Genomic DNA, 17,879 nt, shown 5'->3' on the forward strand with positions numbered 1-17,879 from the left:
CAATTGGCCTAGCGTCATCCGGGTTAGGGAGGGTTTGGCCGGTAGGGAAATCCTTGTCTCATTGCGCACCAGCGACTCCTGTGGCGGGCCGGGCGCAGTGCGCGCTAACCAAGGTTGCCAGGTGCACGGTGTTTCCTCCGACACATTGGTGCGGCTGGCTTCCGGATTGGATGGCGCTGTGTTAAGAAGCAGTGTGGCTTGGTTGGGTTGTGTATCGGAGGACGCATGCCTTTCAACCTTCGTCTCTCCCGAGCCCATACGGGAGTTGTAGCGATGAGACAAGATAGTAGCTACTAAAAAACAATTGGATACCACGAAAAAGGGCAAAAAATATATAATAAATATATATATTTTTTTAAACTTAAACTTAAACTCCTGTGTCTGAATCTGGTTCTCGCCTTGTGGCGGACTTACTAAAACACAAATGCTTCGTTTGTAAATTATGTTGGAGTGTGCCCCTGGCACACTAATAATAAAAATAATAAAAAATTGTGGTTTGCTTAATAGGAATTTGAAATTATTTGTACTTTCTATTTTAGTAAGTATACATTAGAAATTTACATTTACTTTTGATACTTAAGTATATTTAAACCAAATACTTTTAGACATTTAATAAAGTAGTATTTTACTGGGTGACTTTTCACTTTTACTTGAGTCATTTTCTATTAAGGTATCTTTATTTTGACTCAAGTACGATGTTTGAGTACTTTTTCCAACACTGCGTACACACAGCCCTTTTTCCTCCCCCTGTCGCATTCATTCCTTACACCCCTATAGCATCCTTCATTCCCTCCCTCCCTTCCCTCACTCATTTCAGCAACTCTCCATCCATCCCTCCTTTTCTCTCCTCCATCCCCCCTCAGCCCTGTCTCAAGGTCACCTCTCTGAAGCCTGCCTGGCACACTGCCCAGGGTGCTACTGGAAATACACTGTGTGTGTGTGTGTGTGTGTGTGTGTGTGTGTGTGTGTGTGTGTGTGTGTGTGTGTGTGTGTGTGTGTGTGTGTGTGTGTGTGTGTGTGTGTGTGTGTGTGTGTGTGTGTGTGTGTGTGTGTGTGTGTGTGTGTGTGTGTGTGTGTGTGTGTGTGTGTGTGTGTGTGCGCGTGGGTGTGCGCGTGGGTGTCCGTGCAGGCGTGGAATAGAGGCAGGAGAAGATATAGGAGTCAATTTTCTTGCTGTTATTTTCTCATTTTCCTTGAGTGCTGAGAGGGCACAACGCCCAGTCAATGAGACATCATTCACCCATTGTCTTCCCATTATACCGTAGTAGCGTATAGCTTAGACTGTAGCATAGCCCCATGATACAAAGAACATGCTTTAGCAGTGTCTAACTGCTGCTGTCTAATCAGGAAGGGTCCTGCTAGCGGTCAAGTGCTGGCACCCGATGGAGTAGCCACATGCACACGAACGCACGCATGTGCTTGCTTGCGTGTTTGTGTGTCTAGACGGAGAGGGAGCTAGGGAGAGGAAAGAAAGAGAAGGAGAGAGAGAGATCTGTAAAGAAATTGTTCCCTATATCAGGGGATGACATTTAAAGAGTGCTGATACAGCGATATGAAGTGAGCCTTCTGGCACAAAATGGCTGCCGAGCTTCATCCGTCCAAGTGGGACAACATATTAGTGGTGAATCAGATGTCTTCCCCCCCATACCTTGTAAAGCACCTTAAGACCTACAGTCAGAAACACTATATGAATCACTATATCCATTCGTTTTATGAATATGTTCTATGCTTCTCACTGTTGATATCGAACATGGGTGGCCAACCAATGTTTCTATCAATAGACCTTTGTCAGGGCTTAGGTTTGATCACACATTGCGGAGAATGTGCTGGAGTTTCTTTTCCAAACTGCAGCCTATAGTGTAGAATACATCTAGCATGGTTGGTAGTGTTGTGTAGGATGAATACCTTCTTTCAGGAAGCAGCATATGGAAACAGGCTGAGGAGGACTATTACAGTCATATGGTTTCATTTGAACCTCTCAGATGTATTGCATTCCATGACAGTGGTTAGGATGTACACAGGATGCCACAAGCACACAGTCACAACACAATGGACATCCTTTTCAATGCAGTTTTATTCTCCAGATCTGGGTGACTATGTATGGGGCACATGAAACAGAGTGTGATGAGTAAGCCTATCTGAGAGCTGAAGACTTGTGTTAGCTTCCAGAGTCTGTTAGGTGGTGCTGACTGTCAGAGTGGTGAGAAGTGGGCAGGGCGTGTTAGGGTTGAGTTAGTTAGAAGGACACACCCTGTAAACATGACACAACACAACACAATGTTTACGATCAAACCATTATGAACTCCCCTCTCTCTGTCTCTCTGTCTCTCTGTCTCTCCCCTTTCTGTTTTTCTCTCAAGCCCCACCCATCTGTTGTCCGCATCTCCCTTCCATCTCAATGACTCCTCTGTGTCCTGTGTCTCAATCTGTTTTTCATTATTGTTTACTTTGACCCTGCTCTGTTTCTCCTCTCTCATCCCCTTCTCTCTCTGTTTTGTCATCACCCTTACGCTTTTCTCCTCCCTGTCTCCCTTTCTTCTCTCTCTCTCACACACACACACACACACACACACACACACACACACACACACACACACACACACACACACACACACACACACACACACACACACACACACACACACACACACACACACACACACACACACACACACACACACACACACACACACATTTGTAAACACAGACAATCTTAAAGACAAAGACAATCAAAAGTTAAAGTGAAGGTAATATTTGAAGACTTTGTTGTTAATGATTGCTTATGGGTACCTTCATGTGTGTGTAAAATATTACTGTTCTCATATTTTACCAACATTTCTGAAAATGTATGTATAGCTTGGAATGAAGCCCTTCATTTCTTCGTTCCATCAATCAGATTTACAACAGGTGTCCAGGGGCAGGGATATGGGGATAGGGGCGAGGGGTTGATTTGAGACTAGTCCTCCTGGAGCATCAAGCAGTAAATACACACTGTGGGGAGAAATAGACTGATTTACCTCTCACTATAAACACACACACACACACACACTATTCCTGTGATTTACGTACCATTGTACATTGTGCTGGCAGGTTATGAAGAAGCATAATTAATAATCCATATCTGTATTTCAAGGCTGTACGTGCCAAATCTATGCACACACACACACACACACACACACACACACACACACACACACACACACACACACACACACACACACACACACACACACACACACACACACACACACACACACACACACACACACTGCGACAAGCATAAACATGACATAAAAATCCATGGAGGGGGAGCCAAGGACACCCAGGGTGGCCGTTGAGTTGCCTGCTGTGTGTGTGTGTGTGTGTGAGAGGTAATTGAGGTCTGTCCTTGGTGTGTAGCTTGAGGTGTTGCAGCTAGCTAGGGATAGCCACAGCTAGCCATGTCACAAACGTCGTCTTGGAAATGACCGGACCAAGGTGCAGCGTGGTCAACGTACATTTTCCTTTATTTTTTAATGTCGCCAACAAAACAATAAACAACAAAAACGAACGTGAAGCTTGCTAGGGCTATACAGGCCACTAACAAAGACACCTACCCACAAAATACAAAAGGAAAAATGGCTGCCTAAGTATGATTCCCAATCAGAGACAACGATAGACGGCTGTCCCTGATTGAGAACCATACCCGGCCAAAACATAGAAACACAGAACATAGAGTTTCCCACCGATTCACACCCTGACCAACCAAACATGGAGAATAAAAAGATCTCTACGTTCAGGGCTGACAAGCCAAGTAGACAGGGGTCCACAGTGCAGCAGATATTCAGTCTGTCAACATAGAAATGTGTAGCTGCCATCTTAGTTACAGTCTTTTTCAGGTGACACAGTGTCTATATAAAAGGGGAACACACTCTACCCTACTAGAGAAATAGGCAGGATGGAAAAGAGCGAAGAGATGAAGAGAGAGAGAGAGAGGGGGAGGGGGGAGGGAGAGGGAGAGGGAGAGGGAGAGAGAGAGAATATTGTGTTTCCCAGTCTTATCTGGTGATCAGTTAATAAGCTCCTGTCTGAGAGAGATCAGAATACATCCAGGACTTTTAATCTTGCCGTTCACTGGGCCATCTGGGTCGGCAGAAGGGCATGGAAGGGCACAGTTAAGGTGTGTGTGCGTATCCGTGCGCATGTGTGTGTGCGTGCATCCGTGCGTGAAGGACATTGTTAAGGTCAATTTGATCAACACAATCAAGAGGAATAATCAGATCTCTATCACATCTGGCTCAGAGGGAGTAGGAGGGAGGAGATGTCGAGAGAGGGAGAGGATAGAGCTAGAGAGAGAGAGAGGGGAGGATAGAGTGAGAGCGAATGAGAAGAGGAAGAGGCAGAGAGAAAGAGACAGAAATAGACATAGAGTGTGAGAGAGAGATAGAGATAGAGAGAGTGTGTGAGAGAAAGAAATAGAGAGAGAGAGGGGGAGAGAGACAGAGAGAGAGAGAGAGAGAGAGAGACATAGAGAGTGTGAGGGAGAGAGAGAGAGAGAGAGAGAGAGAGAGAGAGAGAGAGAGACATAGAGAGTGTGAGAGAGAGAGATGCAGAGTTGTGTGCCAGTGCTTACTGCTCTGTGGTATGGAGTTGACAGATGGTGAAGGGTGGCAGGCAGGTCTCCCTCTGGTCTGACTGGCACTGTGCCACCAGTGGGAGGAAAACATGTTATTTTCTCTCCTAAAACCCAACTGAGAAGTGTACTTCCTCCTGACTTCTGTTCACACGTCCGTCTGTTGCACTTCCAGTCACACGACATGTGTGACCACCTCTCTCCCATGTCCATGTCCCTCCCTCTCTCTTTTGTGTTATTATTGTTGTATAACGGCAAACTGTGTGTGTGTGCGTGTGCGTGTGCGTGTGCGTGTGCGTGTGCGTGTGCGTGTGCGTTTGTTTGCGTGCGTGCGCTTGTATAGATCTCCCAGATGATATCTGATGGGTGCCGAGAGGGTGTGACGGAGGCAGTTCTGAACCGCTACAACGCTGATCGCCCCTCGTCCTCGCAGGCCCCTCCCACTATGCAGGTTACCACGGCAGCACCAACCACCACCTCTGCTGCCGCGTCCTTCTTCGCCAGGTAAGAAAAAAGCGGTACACCTTTATACAGTATAAATGCACAGACAGACAGCTGGACACACACACAGATGGACGAACAGACACGTTGACACATGTTTGCAGAGTGCCTCAGCCCTTTGAGGAACGAGAAGTGTGTGTGTTTGTGTGTGTGTCTGTGTTTGTGAGGCCTTGTAACCAGCTCTATATTCAGTAGACATGCATAAGTTACATAATCAATAATAGAGGCATTGAGAATGACAGTACAATCAATAAAACACACACTACGCACGCACCACACACACACACACACACCCTAGTATAGTCGTCAATAACTCAAGGCGATACATGAATAACTAATGTCAGAACATAAATAACTCAGTGTCTGACAGTTATTAAGATATCTTGGTCGACAACTTCCTCATCAAAATGCTCTCCACGATACTCGCAGATCTCTGCAACGATGCACCTCAATTCAATGGACAACAATTGCATTTGACTGAATTACTTAATTATTCACATTTGTGCGACATTGATATTTTCCTTTCAAAGTTAGTCGAAGGAAGTAAAATAGCGGTGGGCGGGACATTGGTAGTAAGCTAAATGGTCAATACTTACAGTTGAAGTCGGACATTTACATACACCTTAGACAAATACATTTAAACTCAATTTTTCACAATTCCTGACATTTAATCCTTAATCCTGTTTTAGGTCAGTTAGGATCACTGAATAATAGTAGAGAGAAGGATTTATTTCAGCTTTTATTTATTTCATCACATTCCCAGTGGGTCAGAAGTTTACATTCACTCAATTAATATTTGGTAGCATTGCCTTTAAATTTTTTAACTTGGGTCAAACATTTTGGGTAGCCTTCCACAAGCTTCTCACAATAAGTTGGGTGAATGTTGGCCCATTCCTCCTGACAGAGCTGGTGTAACTGAGTCAGGTTTGTAGGCCTCCTTGCTCACACACTCTTTTTCAGTTCTGCCCACACATTTTCTATAGGATTAAGGTCAGGGCTTTGTGATGGCCACTCCAATACCTTGACTTTGTTGTCCTTAAGCCAATTTTTCCACAACTTTGGAAGTATGCTTGGGGTCATTGTCCATTTGAAACAACCATTTGCAACCAAGCTTGAACTTCCTGACTGATGTCTTGAGATGTTACTTCAATATATCCACATCAATTTCCTGCCTCATGATGCCGTATATTTTTTGAAGTGCACCAGTCCCTCCTGCAGCAAAGCACCCCCACAACATGATGCTGCCACTCCCGTGCTTCACGGTTAGGATGGTGTTCTTTGGCTTCCTCCAGCATCTTCACAGGTCCTTTGCTCTTGTTCTGCGATTGATTTGCACTTTTCGCACCAAAGTACGGTCATCTCTAGGAGACAGAACGCGTCTCCTTCCTGAGCGGTATGACGGCTGTGTGGTCCCATGGTGTTTATACTTGCATACTATTGTTTGTACAGATGAACATTGTACTTCAGGCGTTTGGAATTTGCTCCCAAGGATGAAATAGACTTGTGGAGGTATACCATTTTTTTCAGAGGTCTTGGCTGATTTATTTTGATTTTCCCATGATGTCAAGCAAAGATGCCCTGAGTTTGAAGGTTGGCCTTGAAATACATCCACAGGTAAACCTCCAATTGACTCAAATGATGACAATTTGCCTATCAGAAGCTTCTAAAGCCATGACATAATTTTCTGGAATTTTCTAAGCTGTTTAAAGGCACAGTCAACTTAGTGTATGTAAACTTCTGACCCACTGGAATTGTGATACAGTGAATTATAAGTGAAATAATATGTCTGTAAACATTTGTTAACAAGACATTTGTTAACAAGACATTTGTGGAGTGGTTGAAAAACTAGTTTTAATGACTCCAACCTAAGTGTATGTACACTTCTGACTTCAACTGTATGTATACACCTACTCCAGATACTAGTACTACCACAGCAATGTACTATTCTGTCTGTGTGGATGCAGTTTACTAAGGTATTTTCAGAGCAGACATCAGATGACCCTCCAAATCCACAAATGTAGCTCCAAAATCAAGTAGTTGAAATGTGAGGGCAGATTCAGGGTTGTATTTCACTAGGAGGTACTTTGTGTTACATCCCCTCTCTAATCCTGAGGCGGCAGGGTAGTTTAGTAGCCTAGTGGTTAGAGCGTTGGACTAGTAACCGGAAGGTTGCAAGTTCAACCCCCCGAGCTGACAAGGTACAAATCTGTCGTTCTGCCCCTGAACAGGCAGTTAACCCACTGTTCCTAGGCCGTCATTGAAAATAAGAATTTGTTCTTAACTGACTTGCCTGGTTAAATAAAGGTAAAAAAAGAAAAAAAAGAAAAGAAAAAAGAAAATCCTAACCTCAGCCCAAACGTCCTGTCCCACTCTGCTGCAGAATCATGTCGTTCATCCAGACAGCTCAGGACAGATTTAAAGGAGACACTTTCTTTTTTACAACCAAATATATCTTTTTCATGTTAATGGCATGTTACGGAAGGATCCAGGCAGCTTTTTTGTGATTTCACATGTTCTAGAGAAACCTACCCCAAACAGCAAATCACTTCCTCATCCTAGTTGTGTAGTTTGGGGCCCCTGAAATAACATGAACAAAATCTCAAACACCCCAAATGTCCTTTTAGAAACGGCAAAGCTCTCAGTATACTGATGCAGGTCTTTAGATGTTGTACACATGAAATTGCCATTCCGAACTTTATCTGCAATGATATATTCCCTTTTGCTGCAAAGTTATTCCCATTTCCGAGTTGTCTGAGAGCCAAATAGCATTTCTCTGTAGCTTACAGTTGGGTTTCCACTAGATAAAACATACAAAATGGTCTATATCGTAACAAATTCATGAAAACAAATATTTGCTTTTTGGTCTTAATTTAAGGTTAGGTTTAGGCTATGGTTAGCAGTGTGGTTAAGGTTAGGTTTAAGCTGAGAGTGGCGCATTGGTCTAAGGCATCGCAGTGTTGCGGCGTCACTACAGCCTGAGGTTCGATCCTGTGTAACAACCGGCACGGCGCACAATTGCCGTCATTAGGGGAGGGGTTGGACGGTGGGGCTTCACCTGGCTTATCGCGCTCTAGGGACTCATTGTGGCAGGCCGGGCGCCTGCAGGCTAACTTTCGTTAGGCTAACTTTTCGTTAGTTGAAAGATGTTTCCTCCAACAAATTGGTGCAGCTGGCTTCCGGGTTCAGCAGGCGGGTGTGAAGAAGCAAGGCTTCGCAAGGACGCATGACTCGACCTTCGCCTCTCCCGAGCCTGTTGGGGAGTTGCAGCGATGAGACAAGATTGCAATTGGATGCCACGAAATTGGGGAGAAAAAAGTTTAAAAATATATAATTATAATCTATATTTCTTAATAACAGATATAGGTGCATATAGGTATGGATAAAGTGACTAGGATAGATAATAATAATTAGACAACATTTTGATATAGACAGGGTTTATGACTTTGTGGCAGTGTTAACTAGCGACGACCGTATAGTTGGTCACTTTGCCATGGATCAAATAAAAATGATCCATTGGATAATTTGTCAAGTTTCCCTTATGTTGAGCTAGTCTGCATTAAAATGAAATAGGATCATTTTATAAATAACACAATTGCGTGATACGATTGCATCTGAGAACCACGCTCCCCCATCTTCGCAAGATAATTTGTTTTGGATGGCCCGATGCCACAGTTGTGCCGGTTTGTGCAGGGCTTTTGGCCATTCCATTGATCCTAAAGAGAAATCCGGGGAACCGCTCCAAACAGTTCAATAGCTAGCCATATTACTGGAGTTATTATTAGTTTTTTAATTATTTTTATTTATTTCTAGTCTGGATTTCTGGCGACAATTTAGATAATCCATTGATATATAGCTAGCTAGCTTAACCTGTGCGACGAGCAATCCCGTATCCGGGATCCTATTTATAGCCTCAAGCTCATTACCATGACGCAACGTTAACTATTCATGAAAATCGCAAATGAAATGAAATAAATATATTAGCTCTCAAGCTTAGCCTTTTGTTAATAACACTGTCATCTCAGATTTTCAAAATATGCTTTTGAACCATAGCTAAACAAGCATTTGTGTAAGAGTATTGATAGTCTAGCATAGCATTAAGCCTAGCATTCAGCATGCAACATTTTCACAAAAACAAGAAAAGCATTCAAATAAAATAATTTACCTTTGAAGAACTTCAGATGTTTTCAATGAGGAGACTCTGAGTTAGATAGCAAATGTTCAGTTTCGCAAATCGCTCCGTTTTGTTCATCACGTTTGGGTAAGAAAAACCCGAAAATTAAGTCATTACAACGTGAACCTTTTTCAAAATTAACTCCATAATATCGACAGAAACATGGCAAAAGTTGTTTAGAATCAATCCTCAAGGTGTTTTTCACATATCTATCGATGATAAATCATTCGTGGCAGTTGACTTTCTCCTCTGAAGAAAATGGAACGCGCATGGACCTGGAGATTACGCAATAATTTCGACGGAGGACACCGGGCGGACACCTGGTAAATGTAGTCTCTTATGGTCAATCTTCCAATGATATGCCTACAAATACGTCACAATGCTGCAGACACCTTGGGGAAACGACAGAAGGCTCATTCCTGGCGCAGGCTCATTCCTGGCGCATTCACAGCCATATAAGGAGACATTGGAACACAGGGCATTCAAAATCTGGACCATTTCCTGTATGAAATTTCATCTTGGTTTCGCCTGTAGCATTAGTTCTGGGGCACTCACAGATAATATCTTTGCAGTTTTGGAAACGTCAGAGTTTTTTCTTTCCAAAGCTGTCAATTACATGCATAGTCGAGCATCCTCTCGTGACAAAATATCTTGTTTAAAATGGGAACGTTTTTTATCCAAAAATTAAAAGAGCGCCCCCTATCTCGAAGAAGTTAAATGATAACAGAGAGAAAAAATGATATACAGCGAGGGGAAAAAGTATTCGTGGAGTTGCAATGATCATGAGAACGGTGACGAATCAGCCCAGAACTACATGGGAGGATCTTGTCAATGATCTCAAGGCAGCTGGGACCATAGTCACCAAGAAAACAATTGGTAACACATTACGCCGTGAAGGACTGAAATCCTGCATAGCCCGCAAGGTCCCCCTGCTCAAGAAAGCACATATACATGCCCGTCTGAAGTTTGCCAAGGAACATCTGAATGATTCAGAGGACAACTGGGTGAAAGTGTTGTGGTCAGATGAGACCAAAATGGAGCTCTTTGGCATCAACTCAACTCGCCGTGTTTGGAGGAGGAGGAATGCTGCCTATGACCCCAAGAACACCATCCCCACCGTCAAACATGGAGGTGGAAACATTATGCTTTGGGGGTGTTTTTCTGCTAAGGGGACAGGACAACTTCACCACATCAAAGGAACGATGGACGGGGCCATGTACTGTCAAATCTTGGGTGAGAACCTCCTTCCCTCAGCCAGGGCATTGAAATGGGTCGTGGATGGGTATTCCAGCATGACAATGGCAACAAAGGAGTGGCTCAAGAAGAAGCACATTAAGGTCCTGGATTGGCCTAGCCAGTCTCCAGACCTTAATCCCATAGAAAATCTGTGGAGGGAGCTGAAGGTTCGAGTTGCCAAAAGTCAGCCTCGAAACCTGAATGACTTGGAGAAGATCTGCAAAGAGGAGTGGGACAAAATCCCTCCAGAGATGTGTGCAAACCTGGTGGCCAACTTCAAGAAACGTCTGACCTCTGTGATTGCCAACAAGGATTTTGCCACCAAGTACTAAGTCATGTTTTGCAGAGGGGTCAAATACTTTTTTCCCTCATTAAAATGTAAGTCAATTCATAACATTTTTGACATGCGTTTTTCTGGATTTTTGTTGTTGTTATTCTGTCTCACTGTTCAAATAAACCTACCATTATAATTATAGACTGATCATTTCTTTGTCAGTGGGCAAATGTACAAAATTCTGCAGAAAGCTTCTTTTGGCCCTAGAGTACTAACATTATTTCAGAACATTCAGAACATGCTTTTAAGTATTCAGATACCCTTTGACTTTCCCCACATTTTGCTATGTTACAGCCTTATTCTAAATTGGCTTATATAAATGTTTTTCCTCATCAATCTACATACAATACCACCCAGTGACAAAGCAAAAACAGATTTGTTGAAATGTTTGCACATTTCTTAGAAATAAGAAACAGAAACACCTTATTTCCCTAAGTATTCAGACCCTTTGCTATGAGATGCGAAATTGAGCTCAGATGCATCCTGTGTCCATTGATCGTCCATTGGAGTGTCCATTGGAGTCCACTTGTGGTAAATTCAATTGATTGGACATGATTTGGAGAGGCACTCACCTGTCTATATAAGGTCCCACAGTTGACAGTGTATTTCAGAGCAAAATCCAAGCCATGGTGTCGAAAGAATTGCACTAAGAGCTCCGAGACAGGATTGTGTCGAGACACAGATCTGGGGACATGTACCAAAAATGTCTGCAGTATAGAAGGTCCCCAAGAACTCAGTGGCCTCCATCATTCATAAAGATGAACTCCATTCTGTCAGCTGTGGAGGGAGTCTTTGCCAGACAGGAGGCCAGGTTCTGTGTTCTTGTAGAAAATAAATAACAATGTTAAAACAAGCAAATGAAGGATTCTAAGGTTGAGTTCAACCTCAACCCAATTGAGATGGTTTGGGATGAGTTGGACAGCAGAGTGAAGTAAAAGCAGCCAACAAGTGCTCAGCATATGTGGGAACTCCTTTAAGACTGTTGGAAAAGCATTCCAGGTGAAGCCGGTTGAGAGAATATCAAGAGTGTGCAAAGTTGTCGTCAAGGTAAAGGTTGGCTACTTTAAAGAATCTAAAATCTAAAATGTACTTTGATTTGCTTCACAATTTTTTTTTATTACTACATGAATCCATATGTGTTATTTCATAGTTTGATGTCTTCACTATTATTCTACATTGTAGAAAATAGTAACAATACAGAAAAACCCTTGAATGAGCAGGTGTGTCCAAACTTTTGACTGGTACTGTAACTTTAACAGAGATAAATACCATAAGGGTTGCAGGTAGCCTAGCGGTTAGAGAGGCGAGCCAGTAACCTTGCCAGTTTGAATCTCTCTCCACTGGCTTCCAGTTGAAGCTCGCATCCGCTACAAGACCATGGTGCTTGCCTACGGAGCTGTGAGGGGAACGGCACCTCAGTACCTCCAGGCTCTGATCAGGCCCTACACCCAAATAAGGGCACTGCGTTCATTCTGGCCTGCTCGCCTCCCTACACTGAGGAAGTACAGTTCCCGCTCAGCTCAGTCAAAACTGTTCGCTGCTCTGGCTCCCCAATGGTGGAACAAACTCCCTCACGACGCCAGGACAGCGGAGTCAATCACCACCTTCCGGAGACACCTGAAACCCCACCTCTTTAAGGAATACCTAGGATAGGATAAAGTAATCCTTCTCACCCCCCTCCCCCTTAAAATATTTAGATGCACTATTGTAAAGTGGTTGTTCCACTGGATGTCATAAGGTGAATGCACCAATTTGTAAGTCGCTCTGGATAAGAGCGTCTGCTAAATGACTTAAATGTAAATGTAAATGAGTTCAATAACAGCCCTACAGTGGATCTCAAGCTTTGAAGCTAAGCAATCTCTGGGCATTTTTAGCTACATAATGTTACTTCGCTCCTCAGACAGCTGCCATTCACTCACTGAGCTTCCTGCACCACTCACACAGGGGAGGGGCTACGGTTGGGAGAGTGGGACATCTCTGGCTACACTTTTGGGTGGTTGAAATAAATTTAAATGGAATGAAAATGCAAGTTCAGCAGTCAATTTTAGTTAACTTTTCTATCAGCTGGCAGTGTACTTTTGCTTTAGATTCCTATGCGTTCCAATTCGAAATTCCTGTTGGTTCCAAACTTGGTGCATCGGTACCGCTTGCCGTGCGGTAGCAGAGAGAACAGTTTATGACTTAGGGCCGTCCTCTGACACCACCTGGTATAGAGGTCCTGGATGGCAGGGCCATTGATGGAGAGAGAGTGGGATAGAAAGAGAGAGAGACAGAGAGGGAGACTTTGACTTTTTGTCTTTCTTTAATGATACATTCTCATTAGAAAACAAATATCCCCTATACTGCATACTCTCCTTTCCCTCTACCACACGATACAACACCACAAATCACAATAACCATCTTCCCCAGCTGTACAGACGGCCCCGCCGATGCACCATGCAAACATCTCCACACTTTTTGTAATTTTATAGACCTCAAATTCCACCCTATGGCACGCAGAGACCATCCCATTAAATCATAGTAAAGTCACTGATGGCCCAACCAGAAAAAATCCACCAGCTTGCGTTGCAGATCTGAGAGCAGACCGGTGGGGGGGTTGAGCACAGCCAGTTTATGCCACAGGGAAGATGCTGCCAGGTTTTTGATTATCAGCACCCTCCCTATATATGACACTTGGGACATGAGCCACCTCCACCTGGCCAGTCTTGACACCCCCTCCCAGTTCTTCCTGACCCACCTCTCCGAGCCCAGGTACACCCCCGAAATGTTAAGCCCTTCACGACCCCACTGCAAACCCCCTGGAGGCAGAGGAGGGAGGGGCCCTATCCCTCCATGCCCCACATAACAGAGCTTTGCTCTTGCCCCAGTTCATCTTAGCTGACAAAGCTCCTTTGTACACCTTCAGACTAGTCTCTAGTGCCTGCATATCCTGCCCATCCCTGCCCATCACAGAAACGTCATCTGCATACACTGACACTGCTATGCCTGTCAACACATCCGTGACTGTCCAGCACACTCCCTGCAGTCTCCTGTGTAGGACGCCCCAGAAAGACTCAATGGCTAGTGTATATAACTGCCCTGATAGAGGGCATCCTTGTCTACTGCCCCGCCTCACCCAGACTGGCCTACTGAGCCCCCCTCCCACCTTGACTATACATGTCGCTCCAGCATACAACATCTTCACACTGGTCAAAAACCTTTCCCCAAACCCAAACATCACATTAAACAGAGACTCATGGTCCACTCAGAGTCCAGATGGGACTTCAGTCTGCTAGCGAGGACCTTGGCAAATATCTTGTAGTCCACACAGAGCGATGCCAAAAGGCGCCAGCTCTTAAGTTCACACAAGTCTCCTTTTTTGGGCAGGAGAGTCGGAACAAGGCACTACAACATATGCGCATGTAGTAGAGAGACAGAAAGAGGTACTACAATATATAATAGTATGTATATGTAGTAGTCTATTTAACTGTGTTGTACGTTAAGTCATCTCTGGTATCTTTGAGGCAGGCACTGTCTGTAACAGCTGTGTTGCAGACTGTTCCCTCCCTGTGTGTTCTCTAGACTCTCCTCCCTCACACACTGACGGGCAAACTTCTGGCAATCTCACTGTCAAACTGTTAAGTGCTCATACTCATAATGTACATCATAGAATGCACTAAGTGATGGTCTATATGCACTATGTGCCACATACATTACGTCCTGTATAAACATGACATTGTATTGTATACACACTCTCCATAGCTATCAGGCTGCGTCAGACACTGTAAATGTTTAATTTAATGGCGAGGTGAGCTAGCTGGGGGAAAGATATACTTGAATGTAATATACACACACACACACACACACACACACACACACACACACACACACACACACACACACACACACACACACACACACACACACACACACACACACACACACACACACACACACACACACACACACACACACACACACACACACACCTATGAGGTACGACACTCCATAACTCTATTTTGGAAATTCATTTTGCTCCCTCACAGGAATGTTATTGATTCCCGGTTTTCATCACTCTGTAGGTTTCCCCTTTGGCTCATATGGGAGAGAGGGAAGTGAAGGGAAGGGAAGGGAGAGACGGAGTGGGAGAGAGAAAGAAAGAGACAGAGACGTTTGTTAGTGCCTGTGTGCCTGCGTGCGTGTGTGATTTATGAGTGTCATGCTCCTGTGTAGCAGACAGTGTTGGCTGTGGTCAAGCTGTAAAGCAGGTGAAAAGAGATGGAGGTCGTAAATTGTGTGGAGGTGTGTGTGTGCGATTGTGTGTGTGTTTTTGTGTTTCTGTCTGTCGCTCCTGTGTCTGACAGGTAACAAGGCCACTACTTGAACACACACACACACCTAGAGGACATTCCACACACTCTCCCTCCTGTCTATGTATAGATATATGAAAGCTGTGTGTTAAATGGTGCCGGTGTCACGACCTGTATGTCTGGATGAGGAAGTATGTGTGTGTGTGTGTGTGTGTGTGTGTGTGTGTGTGTGTGTGTGTGTGTGTGTGTGTGTGTGTGTGTGTGTGTGTGTGTGTGTGTGTGTGTGTGTGTGTGTGTGTGTGTGTGTGTGTGTGTCCAAACGGTCCGATTTTCCATCGCTGCAATTTATGGTCCTTTCTGATGTCTGACTTCCTCTCCTCTCTCACCCCTTTTGCCCTTTCTGACTCCCCTCTCCTCTTTTCCTCTCCTCTCACTACTCGGAGTATTGATAGCACAGAGAACATTGAAAGTAAGAGGAGATGTGTAGATGATGTATCCAGTATGTGAGTGGGAGATAAATCCGAAACATAGGAGATGTGTAGATGATGTATCCAGTATGTGAGTGGGAGATAAATCCTAAACAGAGGAGGTGTGTAGATGATGTATCCAGTATGTGAGTGGGAGATAAATCCGAAACAGAGGAGATGTGTAGATGATGTATCCAGTATGTGAGTGGGAGATAAATCCGAAACAGAGGAGATGTGTAGATGTTGTATCCAGTATGTGAGTTGGAGATAATTCCGAAACAGAGGAGAGGAAACATGTAATGACAAAACAGATGAAGTGTCACGTTCTGACCACAGTTATTTTATTTTATTCTTTGTTTTAGTATGGTCAGGGTGTGAGTTGGGGTGGGCAGTCTATGTTTGTTTTTCTATGTTGGTTTTTGTGTTCGGCCTAGTATGGTTCTCAATCAGAGGCAGGTGTCGTTAGTTGTCTCTTTTTGAGAATCATACTTAGGTAGCCTGGGTTTCACTTTTGGTTTGTGGGTGTTTGTTTCCGTGTGAGTGTCATTGTTTATTGTTTTGATTCAGTGTTCAGTGCTTTCTTGAATTAAAATCATCATCACACTTACCACGCTGCGCTTTGGTACGATCCTTATTCCTCCTCAGACGAAGAGGAGGAAATCCGTTACAGAAACACCCACCACAAAAGGACCAAGCAGCGTGGTAACGGGCAGCAGCGATCGCAGGACTCCTGGACATGGGAGGAGATTCTGGACTATGTCACTACTTGGGAGGAGATAGACAGGTGGTCGGTCGATCCAGGGAGAATGCCGGAGCCCACCTGGGATTCTCTGGAGCAGTGTGAGGAGGGATACCGGCGAATGGAGTCAGCACGGCGGCGTGGAAGGAATCCCGAGAGGCAGCCCCAAAAATGTATTTGGGGGGACGCACACGGGGAGTGTGGTAAAGTCAGGTAGGAGACCTGTGCCAACTTCCCGTGCTTACCGTAGAGTGAGAGAGACAGGGCAGGCACCGTGTTATGCGTTGGAGCGCACGGTGACCCCGGTGCGTGTGCATAGCCCGGTGCGGTACATTCCAGCTCCTCTTATCGGCCGGTCTAGAGTGGGCATCGAGCCAGGTGCCATGAAGCTGGCTCTACGCAGCTGGTCTCCAGTGCGTCTTCTCAGGCCGGCGTACATGGCACCAGCCTTACGCATGGTGTCCCCGGTTTGCCAGCACAGCCCAGTGCAGGCTATTCCACCTCGCCGCACTGGCCTGGCTACGGGGAGCATTCAACCAGGTAAGGTTGTGCAGGCTCGGTGCTCAAGAGCTCCAGTGCGCCTGCAAGGTCCAGTCTATCCGGTGCCACCTCCACGCACCAACCCTCCGGTGGCAGCCCCCCGCACCAGGCTGTCTCTCCGTCTTCTTCCTACAGGTGCTCCCGCTTGTCCAGTGCTGTCAGAGTCTTCCTCCTGCCCAGCGCTGTCAGAGTCTTCCTCCTGCCCTGAGCCGCCAGAGTCTCCCGTCTGTCCTGGGCCGCCAGAGTCTCCCGTCTGTCCTGGGCCGCCAGAGTCTCCCGTCTGTCCTGGGCCGCCAGAGTCTCCCGTCTGTCCTGGGACGCCAGAGTCTCCCGTCTGTCCTGGGCCGCCAGAGTCTCCCGTCTGTCCTGGGCCGCCAGAGTCTCCCGTCTGTCCTGGGCCGCCAGAGTCTCCCGTCTGTCCTGGGCCGCCAGAGTCTCCCGTCTGTCCTGGGCCGCCAGAGTCTCCCGTCTGTCCTGGGCCGCCAGAGTCTCCCGTCTGTCCTGGGCCGCCAGAGTCTCCCGTCTGTCCTGGGCCGCCAGAGTCTCCCGTCTGTCCTGGGCCGCCAGAGTCTCCCGTCTGTCCTGGGCCGCCAGAGTCTCCCGTCTGTCCTGGGCCGCCAGAGTCTCCCGTCTGTCCTGGGCCGCCAGAGTCTCCCGTCTGTCCTGGGCCGCCAGAGTCTCCCGTCTGTCCTGGGCCGCCAGAGTCTCCCGTCTGTCCTGGGCCGCCAGAGTCTCCCGTCTGTCCTGGGCCGCCAGAGTCTCCCGTCTGTCCTGGGCCGCCAGAGTCTCCCGTCTGTCCTGGGCCGCCAGAGTCTCCCGTCTGTCCTGGGCCGCCAGAGTCTCCCGTCTGTCCTGGGCCGCCAGAGCCGCCCGTCTGTCCTGAGCCGCCAGAGCCGCCAGAGCCGCAAAGTCTGTCCTGAGCCGCCAGAGCCGCCAGTCTGTCCTGAGCCGCCAGAGCCGTCAAGCAGCCAGGAGCAGCCAGGAGCAGCC

The 17,879-nt window shown here is 46.0% G+C and overlaps 1 protein-coding gene across 2 annotated transcripts in view; it reads left to right on the plus strand.

The window, feature by feature from the left end:
- LOC124046313 (kinesin-like protein KIF26B) overlaps nt 1-17,879 on the plus strand; it is a 199,668-nt gene that overhangs the window by 75,673 nt on the left and 106,116 nt on the right. For both annotated transcript variants that reach the window (XM_046366546.1, XM_046366548.1), the window contains exon 4: nt 4,956-5,116. In XM_046366546.1, coding sequence (XP_046222502.1) covers nt 4,956-5,116 — 161 coding nt within the window. The remainder of the gene's footprint in view (nt 1-4,955; nt 5,117-17,879) is intronic.

Source organism: Oncorhynchus gorbuscha, linkage group LG10, assembly GCF_021184085.1.
Source record: "Oncorhynchus gorbuscha isolate QuinsamMale2020 ecotype Even-year linkage group LG10, OgorEven_v1.0, whole genome shotgun sequence".
NCBI lineage: Eukaryota > Metazoa > Chordata > Actinopteri > Salmoniformes > Salmonidae > Oncorhynchus > Oncorhynchus gorbuscha.